At 44.6% G+C, this 19,632-nt stretch overlaps 1 protein-coding gene across 1 annotated transcript in view; it reads right to left on the reverse strand.

The window, feature by feature from the left end:
* Window positions 1-19,632, reverse strand: part of HEY2 (hes related family bHLH transcription factor with YRPW motif 2) — a 61,236-nt gene that overhangs the window by 12,301 nt on the left and 29,303 nt on the right. Inside the window, exon 4 of the mRNA XM_069607513.1 lies at window positions 8,890-8,971. Within this exon, the coding sequence (XP_069463614.1) occupies window positions 8,890-8,971 (82 nt within the window). The remainder of the gene's footprint in view (window positions 1-8,889; window positions 8,972-19,632) is intronic.

Raw genomic sequence — 19,632 nt, forward strand, 5'->3', positions numbered from 1 at the left:
TTGGAAGAGCACTGGAGGAAGACAGAGCGAACTCTGCGCTGACAGTGAACACTAAAATATGTCCGTTTGACGGAAGCAAGGCCACAAAGCAATCACCACACTGAGGGGTGACAGGCAATGGCCAGAAATACACACGTTGCCTGGAATAATTGACCACCATCACTTTAAATGTCTACCAATCGCCCCTCTTGACCAACATTGGCAGCACTGACCAGACACAGCTCGGGAGCAGGAGCACTGCAGTACTGGGAGTACTTAGCTGTGGAAAGTGAGGGGAACACTGCTGAGCCACACAAACACACCAGAACAGCACAGCGTGATTTTAGTGTCCAATATCAAAGGGCTGTGGCATCGGGGAATGAAAGCTTGCTAGACTTGGGGCAAACAAAAGCATCCCAGGAAATCGAAACACAAAGTGGGTTTCCAGTCTGGCCCGATGGGAGCAGATTGGAGCCAATCAAGCCGATGCAAACAGTTCACTGCAGGCAATGCCAAATGAAAACAGCATCTGGCGATTATATGCAGGCTTATTTTCAATTCCCTGGCTTGATCGCTGTGTGGGATGGAACATACAGATCCAATGACATTCCTTGTTCAAATGCAGTTATTTAAAGAGGAAAATGTATCAATGTGAAGGCATGGATTTATAATGTATTCAGCAAAAGAAACGTCAAACACATTCTGAATACAGATTTCCACACTAAGATGCATGGTACCTTTCCCATTCAAAGATGGCCGCTAGTTTTGGTTTGTCGCCAGATAGCTTCCTTAGAGACAGTCATCCAAAATGGCTGCATCCATGGAAGAGCTCAGAGCTCAAAGAGTTCAGAGATGGGCAGCAATGGTTGGGATTAGACATAGGGATTAGCATGACAATAGCTTTGTCTTTCAGTGCTACCTAATAGCCAAAACTAAAAATGGTCACCAGCATCTGGCTCTAGTGCATGTTGGCGCAATGTGTCAAGGTTTGGGGGAACAATACAAGGAGCACAGAGAAAGACAATAGTTCCAGCTACAGTAGTGTTGAATGTATTGTGTTGCTCTTGCGCTGTCAATTACTGCAGGCCACTGTTCTACAGAGCCTGGCCAGTGTTTCGGAACAGAAGTTCTGTTGCGGCAGGAAACAGCACAAGTAGCAGAATTATCGTTTTTGGTTTTGGCAAATTCTTTTGGCACAAGCCACAAATTTACCAAAACCAATGATACAAAAAAAAGAGAGAGATGGGGTTCTGAACTGAGGATATCTGTTTGGCATAGCAACTAGCAATGCCATGGAATGGAATGCCCAACAAAAACATTGTTACAAAAAAAAGATAGGGAAATGGGTTTCTAAACTGAGAATATCTGATTGGCATAGCAATCCGCAGTGCCACAGAATGAAATGCCCAACTCAATAAAATTACTTTTCCAAACGCCTTCGCTGTACTGCCAAATGAGGAGCTCCCTAATAAGATTTGCTCCAATCAGCAGCTTTGTAAGAAGCAAGTCGGCAGGCTTTCCATTTCCCAATTGCATAGTGATTTGCCTATTTTGGCCTATTTCACGTCCAATTGAGCTATTTTTGGTCAACTTTCTGCAGTAATCTTTTTCTTTCTGTTCTTCACAAACAAAGTTGTGTTGCTCCCTAATCCCGCTTGTTGAAAAGAAAACTCTGTTCTGTGGGTAACAGACAGAGGCGTCATGTGGTAAAGACACAGAGCCAGGCACCCGGCCTTGCATTATTCACTGAGCAGCCTTACAGCTTGGCCCTGCCCCGGAATGTTTTCATTGTTGTGCTGCCATGGAAACATAGGAAGGGAAAAGAGACATGTCTTGAGTGTTTCTTTCTTTGTGGAATTTATTTCACTTAGCTAGGAACCAAATGCACCTGGGTCCACAAATAACCTTAGTGAACCTGGCATTGAAACTGCTTGGAAATATGCATGAGACGTTGTTTTGGGAGCTAATCAGTAAGTACATGTCTTTTTGATTGGCAGTGATTTTCGAACATGCATTTGTAAAGTCCCATGCTAATACGACGCATTTTGTTTTTGTTGTCTTAATGGTACGTTGAAGTTATCACGATAGTGGTGTTTTTAAGGTAAACATAAATGTATTGAACGTTAGCCAGATCCAGGGCCACTATTAAAACGGAAGTAAACAGAGAAAGGAGGCGGACGGGCAAAGGGGATTTTGAAGTGACGTTGGAGGGGCCATCGTGTTTTGAAGCAATCATGTCCTGGTGCTGCTGGGACTGCATCTTTCATGCCCCATGTTTCACTCGTATTAACACCTGGGATTTCTTGCCCCCCCCTTATGCATCCCCTGCCCATAAATAGTTCTCTTGGATACCTTCCGACCTGCATTTTCTCCCTCTCACTCTACCCTCACCACCCCCTTACATGTGCTGGTTGGGTTATGCTTGGACTACATTTTACAAGTCCTCCTGAGGTTGCTTTATTGTTCATATTTCCTGCCCCCAGCAAACTACCACCACTCAGCCACTCCACCCCCCACTCTCTCCACCCCACCCATCCCACCCCCACTCGCTCTACCTTCCCCCACAAATCCTAGCCCCATTCTCTTGACCCCCACCCCTACCCACACTACTCCTACTCTTAACCCCATCCCCCTACCCATCCCAACCTCTCCACTCACCCAGCCTACCCCAACTCTCTGTACCCTCACCCACACACCCTAACCACTCTCTCTACTCTCACCTACCCTATCACCACTCTCTCGATCCCTCCCCACCCACCCTACCACACTCTCTGTACCCCTACCCTCACACTTTCTGCCCCTATCCACCCACCCTACCCCACTACCTACACTCTCTCTACCCCCAACCACCCACCCCACATTCTCTTTACCCTTACCCACCAACCCTACTCTCTCTCTACCCCAACCCACCCAACTACTCTCTACCCCCATCCTAGCCCAATGAACCCCCATTCTGTCTACCCCCTCCGAACCCCCACTCTCTCTACATCCCCATCCACCCTACCCCACTCTCTCTATGCCAATCCACCCACCCTTCCCCACCAACCTCACCATCACTACATGTGCTGATTGGGTTATGTTTGGGCCACATTTGGCAAGTCCTCCAGAGGCTGCTTGTTCATAATTCTTTCCACCAACCAACTACTACAACAAAGCCACCCCACCCCTACTCTCTCCACCCCCACCCACTCAGCCACCCTATCCTCACTCTCTCTACAGCACCCATCTTACCTCCACTCTCTCTACCTTCACCCACATACTATAGCCCCATTCTCTCAACCCCAACCCACCTATCCACCCTGCTCCCTCTCGCAACCCATCCCTCGACCCACTCTACGCCCACTCTCTCTACCCCCACTCCCTATACCACCACCCACTCTGCCCTCACTCTCTCTACTCTCACTCACCCTACCCACACTCTCTCTACCTTCACCCACCCACCATAAACCCGCACACTATACCCTACCCACCCACCCTACTCTCACTCGCTATAACCCCAATCACCCACCCTACCCCAATGCCTCTACAGCCCCACCCACCCTATCTCCTGCTCTCTATATGCCAACCCATTCACCATACCCCCACTCTCTCTACCCCAACCACCCACCCTACCTCCACTCTCTACTCCTTCCCACCAACCCTACCCTCACTCTCCCTCTCTACCCCCACTCACCCACACTACCTCCACTCTCTCTACCCCACCAAAACTACCCCCTCTCTCTACCCCACTAACCCAACCTACTCCCACTATCTCTAACCCCACTCACCCAACCTACCCTTACTCTCTCTACACCGACCCAACCGACCCACACTCACCAACCCTACCCAACTCACTCACCCTAGCCCCACTCTCTGTACCCCAACTCACCGTACCCCCACTCTCTGTAACTTCACTCTCTAACCTAATTCATCACACTACCTGCACTCTCTCTACACCCACCACCCCCTCTCTCTACCCCACCCACCCTACCCCCACTCTCTCTACCCTCATTAATCCAACCCCCACTCTCTACCAAACCCACCCTACCTCCTCACACACTCTAGCCCTACTCTCTCTACCGCCTCCCACCCACTTTAACCCACTCTCTCTACCTCCACCCTACTCCACCCAACTCTAACAACCGAATGCTCTCTACCCCCACTCACCCATCTTACCAACTCTACTCCACCCTACCACCTGTCTACCCCCACCCACCCCAACCTTACTCTCTCTATCCACACCAACCCGCCCTACCCCCTCTTTCTTATCCCCACCCACTGCACCCCTCTCCCTCTACCCAGTCAACCCGCCCGACCCACTCTCTATCTCCACCCACCTTACCCCCCTCTCTCTCTACCACAATCCATCCTATCCCCTCTTTCTTCACTCAATCCGACCCCCTCTCTTTACCCCACCCCACACACCCTACCCCCTCTCTAGCCTCACTTACCCTACACCCTTTATTCCAAATCCACTCTATTCCCTCTCTTCCTCTGCCCACCCCATCCCTCTCTATCCCTTCTCATCCTTCCTCTCACTCTCGCTTTATGTCTTACCCTTTCACACTTTCTCACTCATTATTTCCTCTTGCTCTATTCCCTTCTCATTCTATTGCACACCTGCACCCCTTATCACATCCTCCTTGAAACTTTGCACTCTTCTCCTTACACCCTGCTGCTCATAAATGCAAAATGCAAAGAGCAGCAGTAAACGGCAAAACTATTGGCATTGCCAATGCTTGTTTTCTGGTGGTGATGGGAATCCTGCAGCAGGATGGGCAGGTGGCCCTCTGGGTACGGGCCATCACAGTGAACTGGAAACAGATCAGGGATTTTGGTTAGTTTTGGGCACAGGTATGTCTAGCAGAACAGTGTTTTAGGGGGATATCAGCATGGGATCCAAAGAAAGGCTTATAGTAGAAGCTGGTAATCAGTCTGTGTCCCCAGCAATTCCGAAAACAGATGGACCTACCCTGTGTTCCCCCAACTCTTCTGCACTACTCTATTTGGGCTTATCAGTACCCACTTCCACCCTCTCCTCTACCACAAACACCGCTCAACATGCACTGTGATACGGAGACCCAAAGCCTCAATGTCTAGGTATTGCGACTTTTACTTGCACAGCGCCTATTTGAGGGCCAGGATGCAGTGAAGCCATGAGTGTAGGTGGGGGGGATGCAGACCGACCTGTATTTGGTGTAGGAGTGTGGAGGGGATTAGCCATTGGTAGGTTAATAAGGGTGGGATGGATGGTTTTCATGATCAGGAAGGGGAATGAAAGAAGTGTACCAGTGTCTGTGTTGAGAAGACACGAGCCTGCCCTGGTGTGAAGGATAATAGGAATTGGAATATTCGTGAGGGCGACCCAGGGCTAGAAGTGCATTTGGAATTAGGAAGCTGCAGTGGGAGCAGAGCGCTAGACCCCTATGGCCATAAGCACTGGCATAACGGTAGCCCCACAGCCAAGGGGTCGGGAGGCCTCAGCCTAGTCCTCACCCGGACCTTAAATCTGGACGAGGGTTGGGCCAGGGAAAACTGCAGGTGATGTGGGAAGGAGGCGCTCCGCCTTCGGCTCGCTGCGCACGCAGACAGGAAGCAGACACTGACTCCTGTCTGCATGCACGTGTGAGTTGGAGGCCTGGAGGGAAAGCGGAGTGTTGGATCTGCTGGAACAGGTAAGAAAACCTTTTTTTTAATTTTTCAATTTGTATGTGTGAAGTGTGTGCATGAGTGTGTGTCTGTTTTGATTGTGTATTTAAGTATGTAATGATATGCATGTATGCATGTTTATGTGTGCGTGCATGTGAATGACACATTTATGTATGGGTGGCAAATGCACCTGTCAAGTGATTGAGAATGCAGTTTGTGTGTGAATGTTCTGGGTGCTCTTGAGCGGGAATGCAGTGTGAGAGAAGGAGCATGGGTAAGTCACTGCTGATGAATGGGTATGGATGTGATTTTGTGTGCGTGAATGTTCTGGGTGGGCGCTAGTGTGGAGAATATAGTGTGTGTGAATGTGAGAGCGTGCATGTGGGAGTAACTGGTGACTGAATGGGTGTGAATATGATTGTGTGTGTGAATGTTCTGGGTGGTGCTCATCTGAAGAGTGCAGTGGGAGTTGATGTGTGAGGAAGTGAGTGGGTAAACTGGTATAAATGTGATTTATGCCTGTGTCTGAATGTTCAGGGTGGCTACCCCTGTGAAGAATTCAGTGTGAGTGAATGTTAGAGACGTAGGGCGGGTGTTTGTGTGGAAAATGCGGTTTGAGTGGATTTGGGAAAAGGTGTAGGTCAATGTGATTGTGTGTTTGTGCATGTGTGTGTAAATGTTTGGGGTGAGTACCTGTGTGTAGAGTGTAGTGTGAGTGAATGTGGAAGGCATATGAAGGAGTGATATCTGAGCGAATGGGTATGAATGTGACTGTGAATATTCTGGGTGGGTGGGTGCACTGTTAGAGAATGCAGTGTGAGTGAATGTGAGAGAAGGTGTATGGGAAAGGAACTTGTGGGTGAATGGATATGAATATGATTGTGTGTGAATGTTCTAGGTGGGTGCCCAGGTGGAGAATGCAGTTTGAATGTTCTGGCTGCATGTGTTACTGAATGTGAGAGAAAGTATATGGATGAGTGGGTAAATGGGTATGAGTGTGATTGTGTGCGTATGAGTCGCTGCAGGGCCCAAGGAGCACTGGAGCATTTTTGACATTTCCTTTTGTGACATGGCATATTTTACTGCCATTTTTGGGCAAAGCCACCTTGATGTGTGTTAATGCGTTGCTAGACTGGCATGACTATTTTTTCTAGGCATCTATGATAAAGCATATGTCTCATTATTTGGCTATACTGGCATTTTGGTGCAGCCAGTCTGGCAACTTCTAACCGCGCCTTGACATTTTATACCGGCACCTATAATAGAGCAAGTAAGCATCATAAGTGGTAATAGATGACTAGACTGGCATTTGTTTGCATCAAATCTAGCCATTCTTACTGTGGCATATTTTTTACTGAGCATCTATGATAAAGCAAGCATTATAAGTGTTATTATATGGCTAGACTAGCCTTTTGGTGCAGCCAGCCCAGCTATTTCTTATTGTGGCATGACATTTTTTACTTAGCATCGATGATAAAGCAAGCATGACATGTTTTCTTATTATGGTATGGCATGTTTAATGGCAGAGCCAACAGTTGTATGTTCTTACGGAGGAAGGGCGGGGGGAATTAGCATATATTGGCAGAGCCAGCTCAGACATGTTTTCTTATAGTATCATTATTGGCATTAAGCGCAAATCAGATATGAGTATGTTCTTATACGGGAATACTGGCATATATTGGTGCAGTCAGCATGGAAATGTAAGGGCACAACAAGCGTGAATATTCTTTCTATACTGACACATATTGCAGGGAAAGGCATGACAATGCATTAGGAAATGTTCCTGTGCACTGTTAGTGACTTGCATCGATTGTATTTTTTCATGAGTCATCCAACAAAACCGATTGTAAACCGTCAGGCTTTTTCCCCAGTATTTCACAGAAAGTGTGCTGTATAATGCACCAGTTCAACCCATTATGAAAAATAAAATCTCAGGGGGCACGCCCCATCCCCCACTACTGTGGGTTTGGGCTACCCCGCTACACTCGGTCGCTCTTGCATACTTGTGGCAAATATTTCTGCCCCATCAATTACAAAAAATAAACCACCAGCTGCCACTGGTGGCTGGTATATTTGAGTACCGGACACTGCCCCCTTGTTCTTAAAGTACAAGACAGATCTGAGCTTTCATTAAAAAAAAAATACATCTTTCACCTAGTGCAGCACGCGCATGCACCTGCAGCAGCGTGATCATCAGAGACATGGTGGGCGCATGGAGGTTCTGGGGGGCCGCTGTGGGCCGCATTCCATGCTTTGCTAGGGGGCTTGGCGTGGATGGGGGAGGCTCTCCATGGCTTACTGGGGAATTTGTGTTACGCCAGTGCCCATAAGAGGTCATACATAGAATAGGGAAACTGTAGAGCCAGGAACGGCATAACACACGGGTAGCATAGTAAATAATTGGTCTGATAGGGGGCTCAGGGTTCAGAATGGGAGGATACTGGAGTGGTACTAGGCTAAGGGGAGTCACAAATGTCACCGGCGTCAGCATGGCCTCATGTGTACCGCTGGGCAGTGCACATTTAGCTACTGCACAAATCCATTGGCAATTTTAGCAATCATTGGACGTGTTTGACTCGCCCTACTTTATGCTTTCAGGTGTTTTTTTTATCCTATGTGTTTATACAGAATTTTAGTAAAATGTCCTTCTCATCAATATTTCTCTTTCTGGATCTCTGCAAATACCATATTTTTTCGGCCTTAATACATTGGACAAAGCTTTGTCCAAAGATGCTAAACAATGGTGTACAACAGCATGCTCTGAAGTCGCCATTCCGGGCAGGTTTTAAGGTTAACAGAATGCGCCACCCACAAACATCTCCAATCCATATCCGAAAAGCCGCTGCCCCATCCCTTGACCATGCACGGGAGGGCAGTGCAGTTGTCCCGCTGCCTCGTGGGCGCGCGGGACTTCACTTGGGTGTTTTTTTTGGCCAGCAGAAGCGCAGCCGCCGGCCCCCTGTTTGTGTGTGTGGATGTTTGCGTGTTTGTTTTGTCTCCCCTCGGTGCGCATTTCTGAGCTCCCTCGCAAAGCCCAAACAAACCCTGGGACTGGGATGCCAGTGAATGAAGCCTGCACTCCCACAGTGTTATGAAAGCAAACACAGGCCCAGGGTCAAGTGCCGTCTTTTGTCCCGGCAGCTCTTTCCCACGAGTTCAATCCTGCCATTAGCATCGATTCCCGCTCCTTTAATCTGGACCCGCCTATGGCGAGCTTGTTTGCTGCGTCCCCCGCCCCCCTCCGCTCAGTAAGTATTAAGGACAGTCGCCCCGCCGGCTTACCTTTGCCTCCGGTCGCCTGAAGCATCTTCAAGTGGTCCACGGTCATTTGCAGGATTTCCGCTTTTTCTAATTTCGCAGATCCCTGTGCGAGATAAAGGCGGACATAAGAAGATTGTCTTTCCCTTTCCTTTTTTTCTTCATTTTTTTCGCTGCAAGTGCTGGAGGCTCTAATTTGTGACCCCTTCCATTCATTTTCGTCTTATGGTTTCAATTTCCCGTGACAACCCGCCGTTCCCACAGTGAGCCTTTCATGGCGCGCCTTCCTCCCAGCCTCGGCGTGTGTGTGTTTTTTCATTTTAATATGGAGTGAAGTAAACCCCTGCCTACATCAGAGCGCCTTCTATCTGCTTTGTGTCCGCTTCAAATACATATTTGTTAAAAACTTTCACTATTCCAGTACCCGAATGAAACTTTATTAATGTATTTACTTATTGTGCGTTACAGTACACATATGCACTTTTCACACAAACAAGAGGGAACAGAAAGGTTTTACAAAATTCCTTAAAAAGGCAATTTAACAAGTTAATTTCCACCCCTTTATTAAGCATTCCCGAACCTTCCAGTGCCCGGCGCTAATGGGCCAAGAAGGCTATGCCACCCTCTACCCTGCTGATAGCAATGAAGATGTTCTATGCTTCTGTTTATGGGATGGGCACAATTATCCAACCAAGATTTTTAGAAAGAATTTGAATTTCGTTGATGTCATTAATGTGATCACATTTTACTTATGATGGTATGATTTGTTTAAACCAGATAAAATGTAAACATGTAAATACAAATACAAAAAAATACATAACGTTCAAAAGTTTAAATAATGGATTTCAAGTTCATCCCTGCCGGCCTCACCCACATCCCACTCAAAGAGAGACAAATGAAAATATCTCCTATTATTTTTTAAATTAGAGCTTCCGATCTGCATCTCCTGTGAGCAATGTGATACCTAATGATGTCATCAAGCTAGCATGTGGCACTCCCTGATGTCACAGGCAGCTTCACCATGAATCTAGTCGTAACTTGGTAAACTTAACACCGAGCCCACCTTTGTCCATTCATGGCCATGGGAAGCAGGATCTTTGACATGATGACAAAAGGTCACCTAAAATGCTGTGTAGCCTAGCAACAGAACAGCCAAGAAATGGGGAGAAAAGAATCTGCAAACTCCTGTTGTTATGTATAATTATGGTTCTGTTTTCTGATATTAACGTTAAATTCAGATAAAGTGAGACAGAAATAAGTTGCTTTCCACTCTGTTTTTATTTGTACATGCTGAAAAAATAGATAACGGACGCAGACATTGGACCAGTGTGACCACGATGTTAGCAGCGCTTCCAGGCCTGTGGCAATAGGGAAGCCATGTTAGGTTGCAGTGTGCTACATGCAGCAATCGAATGATCATAATTGCAGTTAAAACACCATGGTCCTAATCTGCTCAACCTCCCAGATGTCCATAGTAAGCTCCTTTCTCATCTACAGAACATCTTCTCACAACCTGTCCTTTGCAAACAAGTTGGCCAACATGGTCGCTAAACCTTTGGAAGTTGGCCAACACCTCGCTATACATTGAGACTTAAACATCTGGCTAGAGAAGGGGGACAACAAATCCACAAAGTCACTCCCTGCAAACCCCTGAGTGGTATACTTAAATCACTTAGTTAAAGGACCCAGACACTCCTTGGATGGTGTCTTCTGCAAAGAGAATTTAATCACTGCTCCCTCCGCAGTCCGCTTACCGGTTGGAGGCCACCGATTCATTCTACTAAGCACTTTTGTCCAAAGCACCACTGCTTGAAAAAATCATGCAAAGAACCCCCAACTTTAACCAGATCATGGAAAGAGATTCAACTGGACATCTCCAGGAAAAAACTCTAAGCTTCCAAATTCCAGCACACACGTGACAACCAGACGAGCCCACCAGACAACTAACTCAAATACATCCACAACCAAAAAACCAACACTCTGGACAGTAAGTCACCAAAATACTTCAGATTCTCATTAGGAATCAAGTCACTTAATAGTTTACTATGTATCTTAATCTCATTGACAAAGAAAACTGAAAGCTCGAGAAAATCTGAGGAAGAAACTTCCTTCCTACATACATATTGGCCTACCATTGACCACTTTGCTTTGGTTCAAGAGAGTGACGACAGCTTTGGCTCAAGAGACCAGAAACTATCAAAGCAAAAAAACGCATTACAAACACATCAAATATAATCGTCCCAGCATTGCCAGAGGGAATCTTCAAGATCATCAACAAATTCATAAACTCTGCAGCCCGCTGCATGGCATCAACACCTTTGTAGGAACTCTGTGCCTCCATCTTGACACTTCAGCAGCACAATTCTTTAAATCTACCTGGACAGGAATGGACCAACGCCACCATACCCTACCAGGGAGACCTACGATAACACTAACAGCCTTTCACCCATTCTCCTCCCAACACTTCCTCACTGTACTCAACACTAGCAACACAGCAGGTTCAAAGACCAGAAAGACTCATGCCCCCCCAACAACTTCAAATCCATAACTAAGCAGCCCAGACTACCACCTGCCTTCCTACCCCTCCTCAAAAACTTCAGTAATCAAGGGGTTATGTCTCACACCTTCCAAAAAAGCCTCACACCTTCCAAAAAAGCCTTTAAAAACTCACAGATGATTCAATCGACCAACTGAAATACCATCCAATGTCCAAAACATCATTCTTCATCAAAATCCTTGAGAAATTTACCAACAGCTACGGAATACATCAAAAACAATAGTCTTCTCCATGAGTCACAACAAGGATTCACGATAACGAGAGGAACAGAATCCACACTATGCTTGATATGGGACATCCTAAAGAGCAATGTGGACACCAACTCACACAGCGCACTCATCGTGCGGCCCATTTTTGGACAGTATCAGTCACAGGATCCTAATAAAAAGACCAGAGGACATTGGAGTAAAACCAATCACTCTATGCTGGATACAATCATTACTGACCGAGCGGATTAAAACAACAAATGTGGCCCTTTTAAGGTCATGTACTTGTACCTTAACACACGGAGTACCCCAAGAATCCAGTCTCTAAACTCCACCCTTCAACATCTACATGACCCAGCCACTTTAACTAATTAACAACTCATGTCACAGATGCTTCAACAACACAGATGACACACACTTTATTTACAAGTTCACAAATGACTCTACAATGAACACATCGAACCTTAGTACATGTCCTTTCAATTTCTGAGAGAGATTATCTGGCAGCCAAAATGAGAAATATTGTTAACAACATAAGCCCCACCTTTTGCACTGGCAATCTTTGTCCTACAAATATCCTAATAAATTGTGAGCCGGTTATTATGCCCTATCCTATAACCATGGTTAACAATTCCATAACCCAAGACTTTACACCGCCCAGTTCGAAACAATCCTGGATAACCCTCCTTTTAAGAAAGTCTTTAAATCGGGCCAGCCTAAAAACTATTGACTCACTGCAAACTGAACTTATCTTAATAAAAATTCTGAAGGGGGAAGTTGTAACAATGTAACTGCAGTCATTTGTGGAGATACATGGGCTTCTGGGGGGAACGTCATTCTGGTTTCTGGCCAGGATGCGGTACGGAAAGACCACTCCTAGACGTCAGAGCACAACTTTGTTTGAACTTGGATAACCCTCAGTCATCGTTATTGTGATGGCTGACCTTTACGTAGCTGTTGACACTCTTGACCAAGGAATCACTTTACATAGATTTTGATGTGTTGTTTGGGTGTTGAACATTGTGCTGAAATGGTCTGAATCCTTTTCGGGAAGTAGGCCCCTTGCATGTTAGCTTGAAAGGAATGACTACTGAGCCTAACACTATATTTGGTGGTATTCCACAGTGGTCAGCTCTACCCCCACTATTATTCAACTTTTATACTAAACCTTTCCATTATCTATTACTTAGTCTCAGTGTGGGATATCACTGATATGCCAATCACACTCAATTCTTCTTTTTTTTTAGCTCTCTCGATATCCTGCTTCTGATAGCAAACACCTACATTATACTTTCTCTGTCATCAAGGAATAGCTGCATAGCAACTGACTGAGCCCTAAAGGTGCAACATGTATGGGTTTGCTTATTAGACTGCAGCACCATCAGGAACAATTCTAACCATCCTTCATTCTTGATTCTTGACTACCCCCACCCCCCCCCCCCTGATTCTTCAGAAGGTGAAGACTTTTGGGGTTTTCTTTGACACACACTGTGGAAGGAGCTCCTAAAATTACGTGAACTTTAACAGATATGTACATTCATCTCTGACAAAGACTATCTGGAGAATTAACTCATTTGGGTAAGACTCCACACAACTGAAGGGTGATCCAACAAATATTGCCACAGACAGCCAGCAGGCCAACCTAAATGTATCCCCAAATTCTGCGAATTACCTCGCTCCTGGATGGTGCCCAAAGCTTCTCTGTCCCATTCTATCCACCCCTCATTTGTTTACCCTCCCTCTAAAGTCTCTGACCACCTTGCATTACACACACAAATGCCACTTCCTCCACGTTGCTGCCTCAGGCTTATTAGTTACCATGCCAACATTAGTTAAACTACGACTAAGCTCAGCTCTTTCGCTCTACGACGGCCCGCACATCAGTGGCTAACCAAGACCCGGACTATTGTAATCTTTCATATCTTGGGCTCTCCTCTCTGAATAAAAATATTTCCAAGTGTTACTTCCATACCCACTCAACCAGAGTGGCAGTCAGGGTTGGCATATGTCTAACCCGCACCCAGCGACACCACATGTGAAGCATTTGCCTCTTGCCTCTTCCTCTATGCTGCAAACAACCCTTTCTTAATCTATGCGCTCAGATGCCTGAGGGTTAGGCGCACTTTACAAATGTAATAAATAAATAAACCCCACTGCCTCTATTCTTAGAGAGCCACTCTTATCAATGAGGCCAATCAAGTTGGGAGAAGGGCATAACACAAGACCCATTTACATGACAATAAATTACATATGTCCACCCACAGACTGACCATCCATGTTACTGAGCACGTGGAGAAAAACCATATTAGTATCTACGTAATGTTGAGATTGTCAATATCTGGTAATACCCATTGAAAACAGGCATGCGTGCTACTGCCCACCAAAGACTGGCATTTATATTACTGGTGGTGTGGACATTGGTAAAACGTTGCAGTGTATATCTAAAAAAAAAGCAGAAAAATAGTTCTGGCTTTAATCTTTTAGAGAAAAAAAAGTCAATCTCAAAATATACTGATAATACGTGTAAAAAATTAGAATGGAAAACGATGGAAATCTTTGAAACATAATTATCATAGAACCAGGAGCATCTGGTAAGACTGCAGTTTTTTAAACAGATTGCTGCGGAAATGTTAAACTACTTACATTTTTTTCATGGTGTCACCCTCTGGGGTTCGCCAGCATCAAAAAACACTCAACCAGTCTATGGCTGATAAACCTCTTGATTGGAAGTTATGCAACAATATTGCACTTTTAACCATTTGTTATCCATTCTCTCTGTATTTCTAATGTCATGCTTTTAATTAGCACAGAATACCACATTCCTCCCAATTTTGAATGCCGTAATATATGGGATAAAGTACCTCTACCATAAACTATAAGAATATTGCAAATCACAGAGCAGTTTTGTGATGAAACAGAGGAACAAGGCCAAGGGCTGAGTTCCTTGGTAATGTCGCAGTACTCCAAGGTCACGTGCAATATCCTTTTTATGTCTGGTAGCGGGTATTTTATTCCTCATAATACATGGCCACACACTGTCATTACCTTTAATTCCTTGCCTCTGGCATAATATAATGTAACAAATCTTCCATTTGCTGATCGATACAACCAATATATAATATGCAACAGTGCAACTCTTAATGTGTTGCAGAAAAATAGTTCAAGCAGTTTCATAAAATGCATCGAAAAAAGTTTTCATCTTAGGCTTTTAAAGAAGTAATAACATGCTGATTCTTGCTCACCTTTGTTGAACTCCAGCAGTGCTCAAAGTAAACATTATACCTTAAACAGGTCCATGTCAATTAATGGCTGTAAGGTGACACACACAACTATTCTGCAAGCAAGGATTTTGAAAAGCTTTCACAGCTTTAATTAAGTGCTTCACTGACAGCTGGAACGCTCTCTTCTGACTCAAGCAGCAGGCCTTTTGAGGTCACAACTGAAGCATAATAACTGATTAGAGCAGTTGTGATGTCATTTTCTTAATAAAGGTCAGCTGTGATGTCACAGCCATCCTGTAATAAGAACCTTATTTCCAGGCTGTTGTACAGATATTGCAGATTGCCATGCATTACAGATTTCCGACTGTAATGGTACTTAACTTTTTCAACCTTGAAAGAATGAAGGGCTGAGTCAGTTCTGCTGGGATGCAAAGCTGTGACCCCAGGGTGCACGCAGACCTCAGGCAAGAGCTTAATCTGCTGAGCTATATTACCAGATAATACTTAAACATCAATCTGTATTTCAGAATGGTGATATATGAGGGGGTGCATGGTTTAGACACATGTATGTGCACATGTAGCTATGCATACTACCATGATCGCAGCAGCATAGTTAATGTTACGTGGCCCCTTTCATGGGATAATGCAAACATGTTTTCCTCAAAGGGTTTGCTTCTATTGAGGAAAGGTCATAAAATGTGTCAGGCCCCTGATCTGACAAAATCTCAGTATTCATGCCAGATGTGGGGAACTTCCAATCAACATTATGTAGAAATATATTGCTGGAAAAAAAAATGTTTTTTGCACGGGACCTTCGAAAAATGCACTCTTAAGCACAAGAGCTATGCAAATGGACTACTTCGGTTTCCAAGAGTTTTGGCCGACTCCTAGTCCCTGGGCTGAAGTGGTGCATGCCACAGAAATGTTGAACATTGCATCAGCAGAAATTGAACTATTCAGTTTTTAAGGCCAATGAAATGAACCAATATTTTAAAGCATGCATAGAAAGCACGGAGGGGCAACGGAATAAAAAAAAAAGTGCCACAATGCACAAAAACGTGTGCAATTGCCAACCTAAACACAAATATCCATTCAATTATGCATAGCATTCTGAGAAGGACAAAACAAAAGAAACAATAAGATGTGAAATGGAAAATCCAACCAACCATCCGATCACGTGCACACCCTTTGAAAACCTGGAAACAAATAATCGTGTTTGGTTGAGCATTGGACAACTCTTACCACTTCCAACAAATTCAAACCATCTTTCTGTTGTAAACCCCAAACAGAAAAACACCCTCGCTCTGCTGAAACTGAAGCCACATTTTACAAAGCTTGGCCTCCAAATCAAGACTCCCAGGTGGCCAGCTGAAGAGGTTTGGGGCCCATTTCAACATGATGGTTGGGGCCACCCTTGCATAGAGCAGGGAAGTTTGAGACACTTGTGGGTGCATACATTATAATGAAGACAAATACAGTTAGTCCAGCCAGAAGGGAGCTGAAAAAATTAAATGCTCACTGAAAAGCTATACATCCTTCTTTGTCAGCAAGTGGCTGATTTGGAGGAAACAGTGCTTAAAAGCAGCGAGGTGTTAACACTTCTGTATTCTCCAAGGCAAGTGACGGACGGACGGGCGCCAGCAAACGCTGCTTGTAAGGAGAGAAGAGCGGTGTAAAGCACACATTGTAAGCCCCAGAATAGAAGTAATACATGAAGGAATATATTGTGGCGTTAAGCACCTGTTCCAGGGGCTGGAACGGGTGTTAACGGCCCGGCAGCCCAAGTTAAAAGCCCAAGCGAAGCAAGCAGTTAAATATGATATTCACTCACTGTAGTGGAATAAAAAGCTATACACAGAGAAGGATGGCTATAAGTTAACAATACACAAACAATCCAGATTGCTGTAAAAATAAGACTAGGCCGAAAGAAAGAAAGATCCAAAAATGTAATCGCCTCATACAGTGAGACCCATTATGTACAATTTCTCTCAGAGAAGGTCACATAACGTGGGAATCACCATACAACATCAATATCAAATCAGCTTACATTGGTTAATTCAAGTCCAAGTTATATTTGTAAACACATGCTTGGGAAAATTAGAAGCACCTTTCCCTTAAAAAACTAGGAAATCAGTGGAGAAAAAAAATGTAAGCCAAGTTAAGATTACTATCTTTAAAAAGTGAAAGTTTCTACACGTTTGGAATTACAATGTTCCGATTTAACCCTTTATTAAACATAAAGTCAACATTAACACTACCTATAATGGAAAATTAAAAAGATGATTAAAACCAAGATCAGGGGGCAAACATTTCAAGTTGCAAGCAATATAAAAAGTCACTCACCCCCTTGACATGAACACAGCGCACACAATTTCCGTTCGTCCAGATTGAGTCATCACTCACCAATGACTAGCAGCGAATACACATTTTGAGGCCTGCCAACATTGTTGGAACCTTACCTCACACTCATGTAACATGACCTCTAAGCATGTTCCCACAATCACAATGTATATGAAATCATCTAAAAAGTAGTTACTAAAATGTCAAGCTCCCAACACCGTATGCTCTTAATAACATCTTCACCAAACACCAAACAATAACTAACATTAACACATTCACAGGATACAAACATTCCAAAGAAATGGAATGTTGATTTTATTGTTGGTTTCATTTTATGTTATGTTTAGTGTTACTTTTGGTTCTTTGTAGTTATTGCTGAAACCTTAACCTTGGTATTCCCGTTTATAAACGTCAACCTTTTCATATATAGTAACTGTAACCCTTCTTTCCCCACTTATGCACCAAATAGGGGCATATTAGTTTTGTGTTTGTGAACTTCCGCTGACGAACAATGAAAATCAATCAGAAAATAAGAGGTTTTATTGGTTCACAAAGGAGTTCGCACCACGGCCATATTAAACCTATAGCACTGCTGGGCCCACCACTTCAGACACTGCCCATCAATCCCAGACAACTCCCCCTGTCTCAAAGCAACTTATAACTTTTGGTGCCTACCTGGACCCACCATTCAACCGACCACAGAAGATTCCATCAGTAAGAAAAAAATGTCATAGCTGTGTAATAGTTGCCACTGTAGTCTCTGACTCAATCTCTTAAACTCCTTTACATACAAGGCTTTGAATCCCACACTAATAAGAAGTATGATATGATAGTTTATGTATATAGCGCCTATACACAATGGGCCTGATTCATGGAAGTGTTTTATACTGGCGCAATCCCATAGGAAAACGTTCCATGAATCAGGCCCGATGTGTTTCAAGGCGCTTATAGCCAATAGCCAATTCAGTGAAACATCTCACTTTGCATTCACAATTCCGCTGACAAATAATGTTCTGTAGATATGCGATTTAAAAAACTAGTGAGTCCCTTGTTGAGGCTTGAACCACCTGTTACATGCTCACATGCCAGACACGTTTAATTTTACTTGTGAACGCTGCATGCCATACCTGTATGACAGGCAGCATTCACAATCAAACACTGCCCGACATACAAGCATGTGGGTAATGGTTCAATTGTAATAGTAAACGCTGCCTGCCTTGCAAGCATGGCAAGCAGTGTTTACAATGGCTTCCTAAGGGGTCCAATCACCTTTATGGTGGTGCACAAAGCTGGCGGACCCCATTGGGATTTCCAGCATTTGCACCACATGAAAATCCAAGCCCGCGCTAATGCTGGAGCATTTGTATGGTGGAGAGCAAGAAAGGCGGTGGAACTGCAAGTTGCGTTTGGCCCCTTCTCTCCACTATACAAATGAATTAAAATGTGGCGTGGCATGAATGAAAGGCATAAACGCCTTACACAAGGCTTTTGAGCCTTTCATTCTCATTGCACCACATTTGAAAATGAGCTCCATTATGTTGGTGCTGTTCCCCCTCACCTCTGACCCCATACATGCATAACTATACATACTTATGCACATACAAACACACATGTACACACACACCCCGCTCCCCTCCCCCTTATGTTATTCAGCCGGAGCCACACTTGGCCTCTTGCTATCCTGAACTCCATTCCACGCACAGCAACAGGAAGCAGGGAGTAAAGTTGATGGACATTTCCTCCCCAAGTTCTGGTTCAGCATGGCCCAATGCTAAACAAGGACATACGTTCTTATGAATTCCTATCGCCTGTGCTGCCTTGTTCCATCTGCTGTCTGCAGGGGCATGGGTCTTGAAGGTCTCCATGTTGGACAGAGCCCTACATGAGAGCCTGAAGGGCGTCTGACCTGAAGAAATTAGATGATTATTCTGTCATGCACAGCACTCCTGAATTGGAGCACTATGTATGACGGAATAAGTGATGCCAGTGCATTATTTGAGGGGCTCTGCCTCCAGGCCAATTACGCACATGCAGCCACCGACTGGCAATGGCACCTTCCCCTACAACGAGTTACTCTGAAGCCTTTTCACAGATGGCATGCATTTCAAGCTTGCCATGCACTAAACATACACATCTCGGACACGTGTGCATCATATTTAGCTCTGTGGGACCAACAACAACATTTCCCATGTGTGGAATAGGCAATGCTTCTAAGTCCATAGCATCACTATTAGGTTCAAGAATGTTTATGCCATTACTAAAAACATTGTGGATTTTCTTTGCACACAAGCCATAACAATTCAGCATGCACGGTCAAGAGACACCTGAAGAAAATCATACAATTAGAAGAAACTTAAATATCCTATGTTTTGTTTGGATTTTCTTCCTACGTTTCTCACAGAACATGCAGGATACATTATCAGAAAAACAAGAAAGTGTTGGG

Source organism: Ambystoma mexicanum, chromosome 4q (genome assembly GCF_040938575.1).
Source record: "Ambystoma mexicanum isolate Mex_15411 chromosome 4q, UKY_AmexF1_1, whole genome shotgun sequence".
NCBI classification, from domain to species: domain Eukaryota; kingdom Metazoa; phylum Chordata; class Amphibia; order Caudata; family Ambystomatidae; genus Ambystoma; species Ambystoma mexicanum.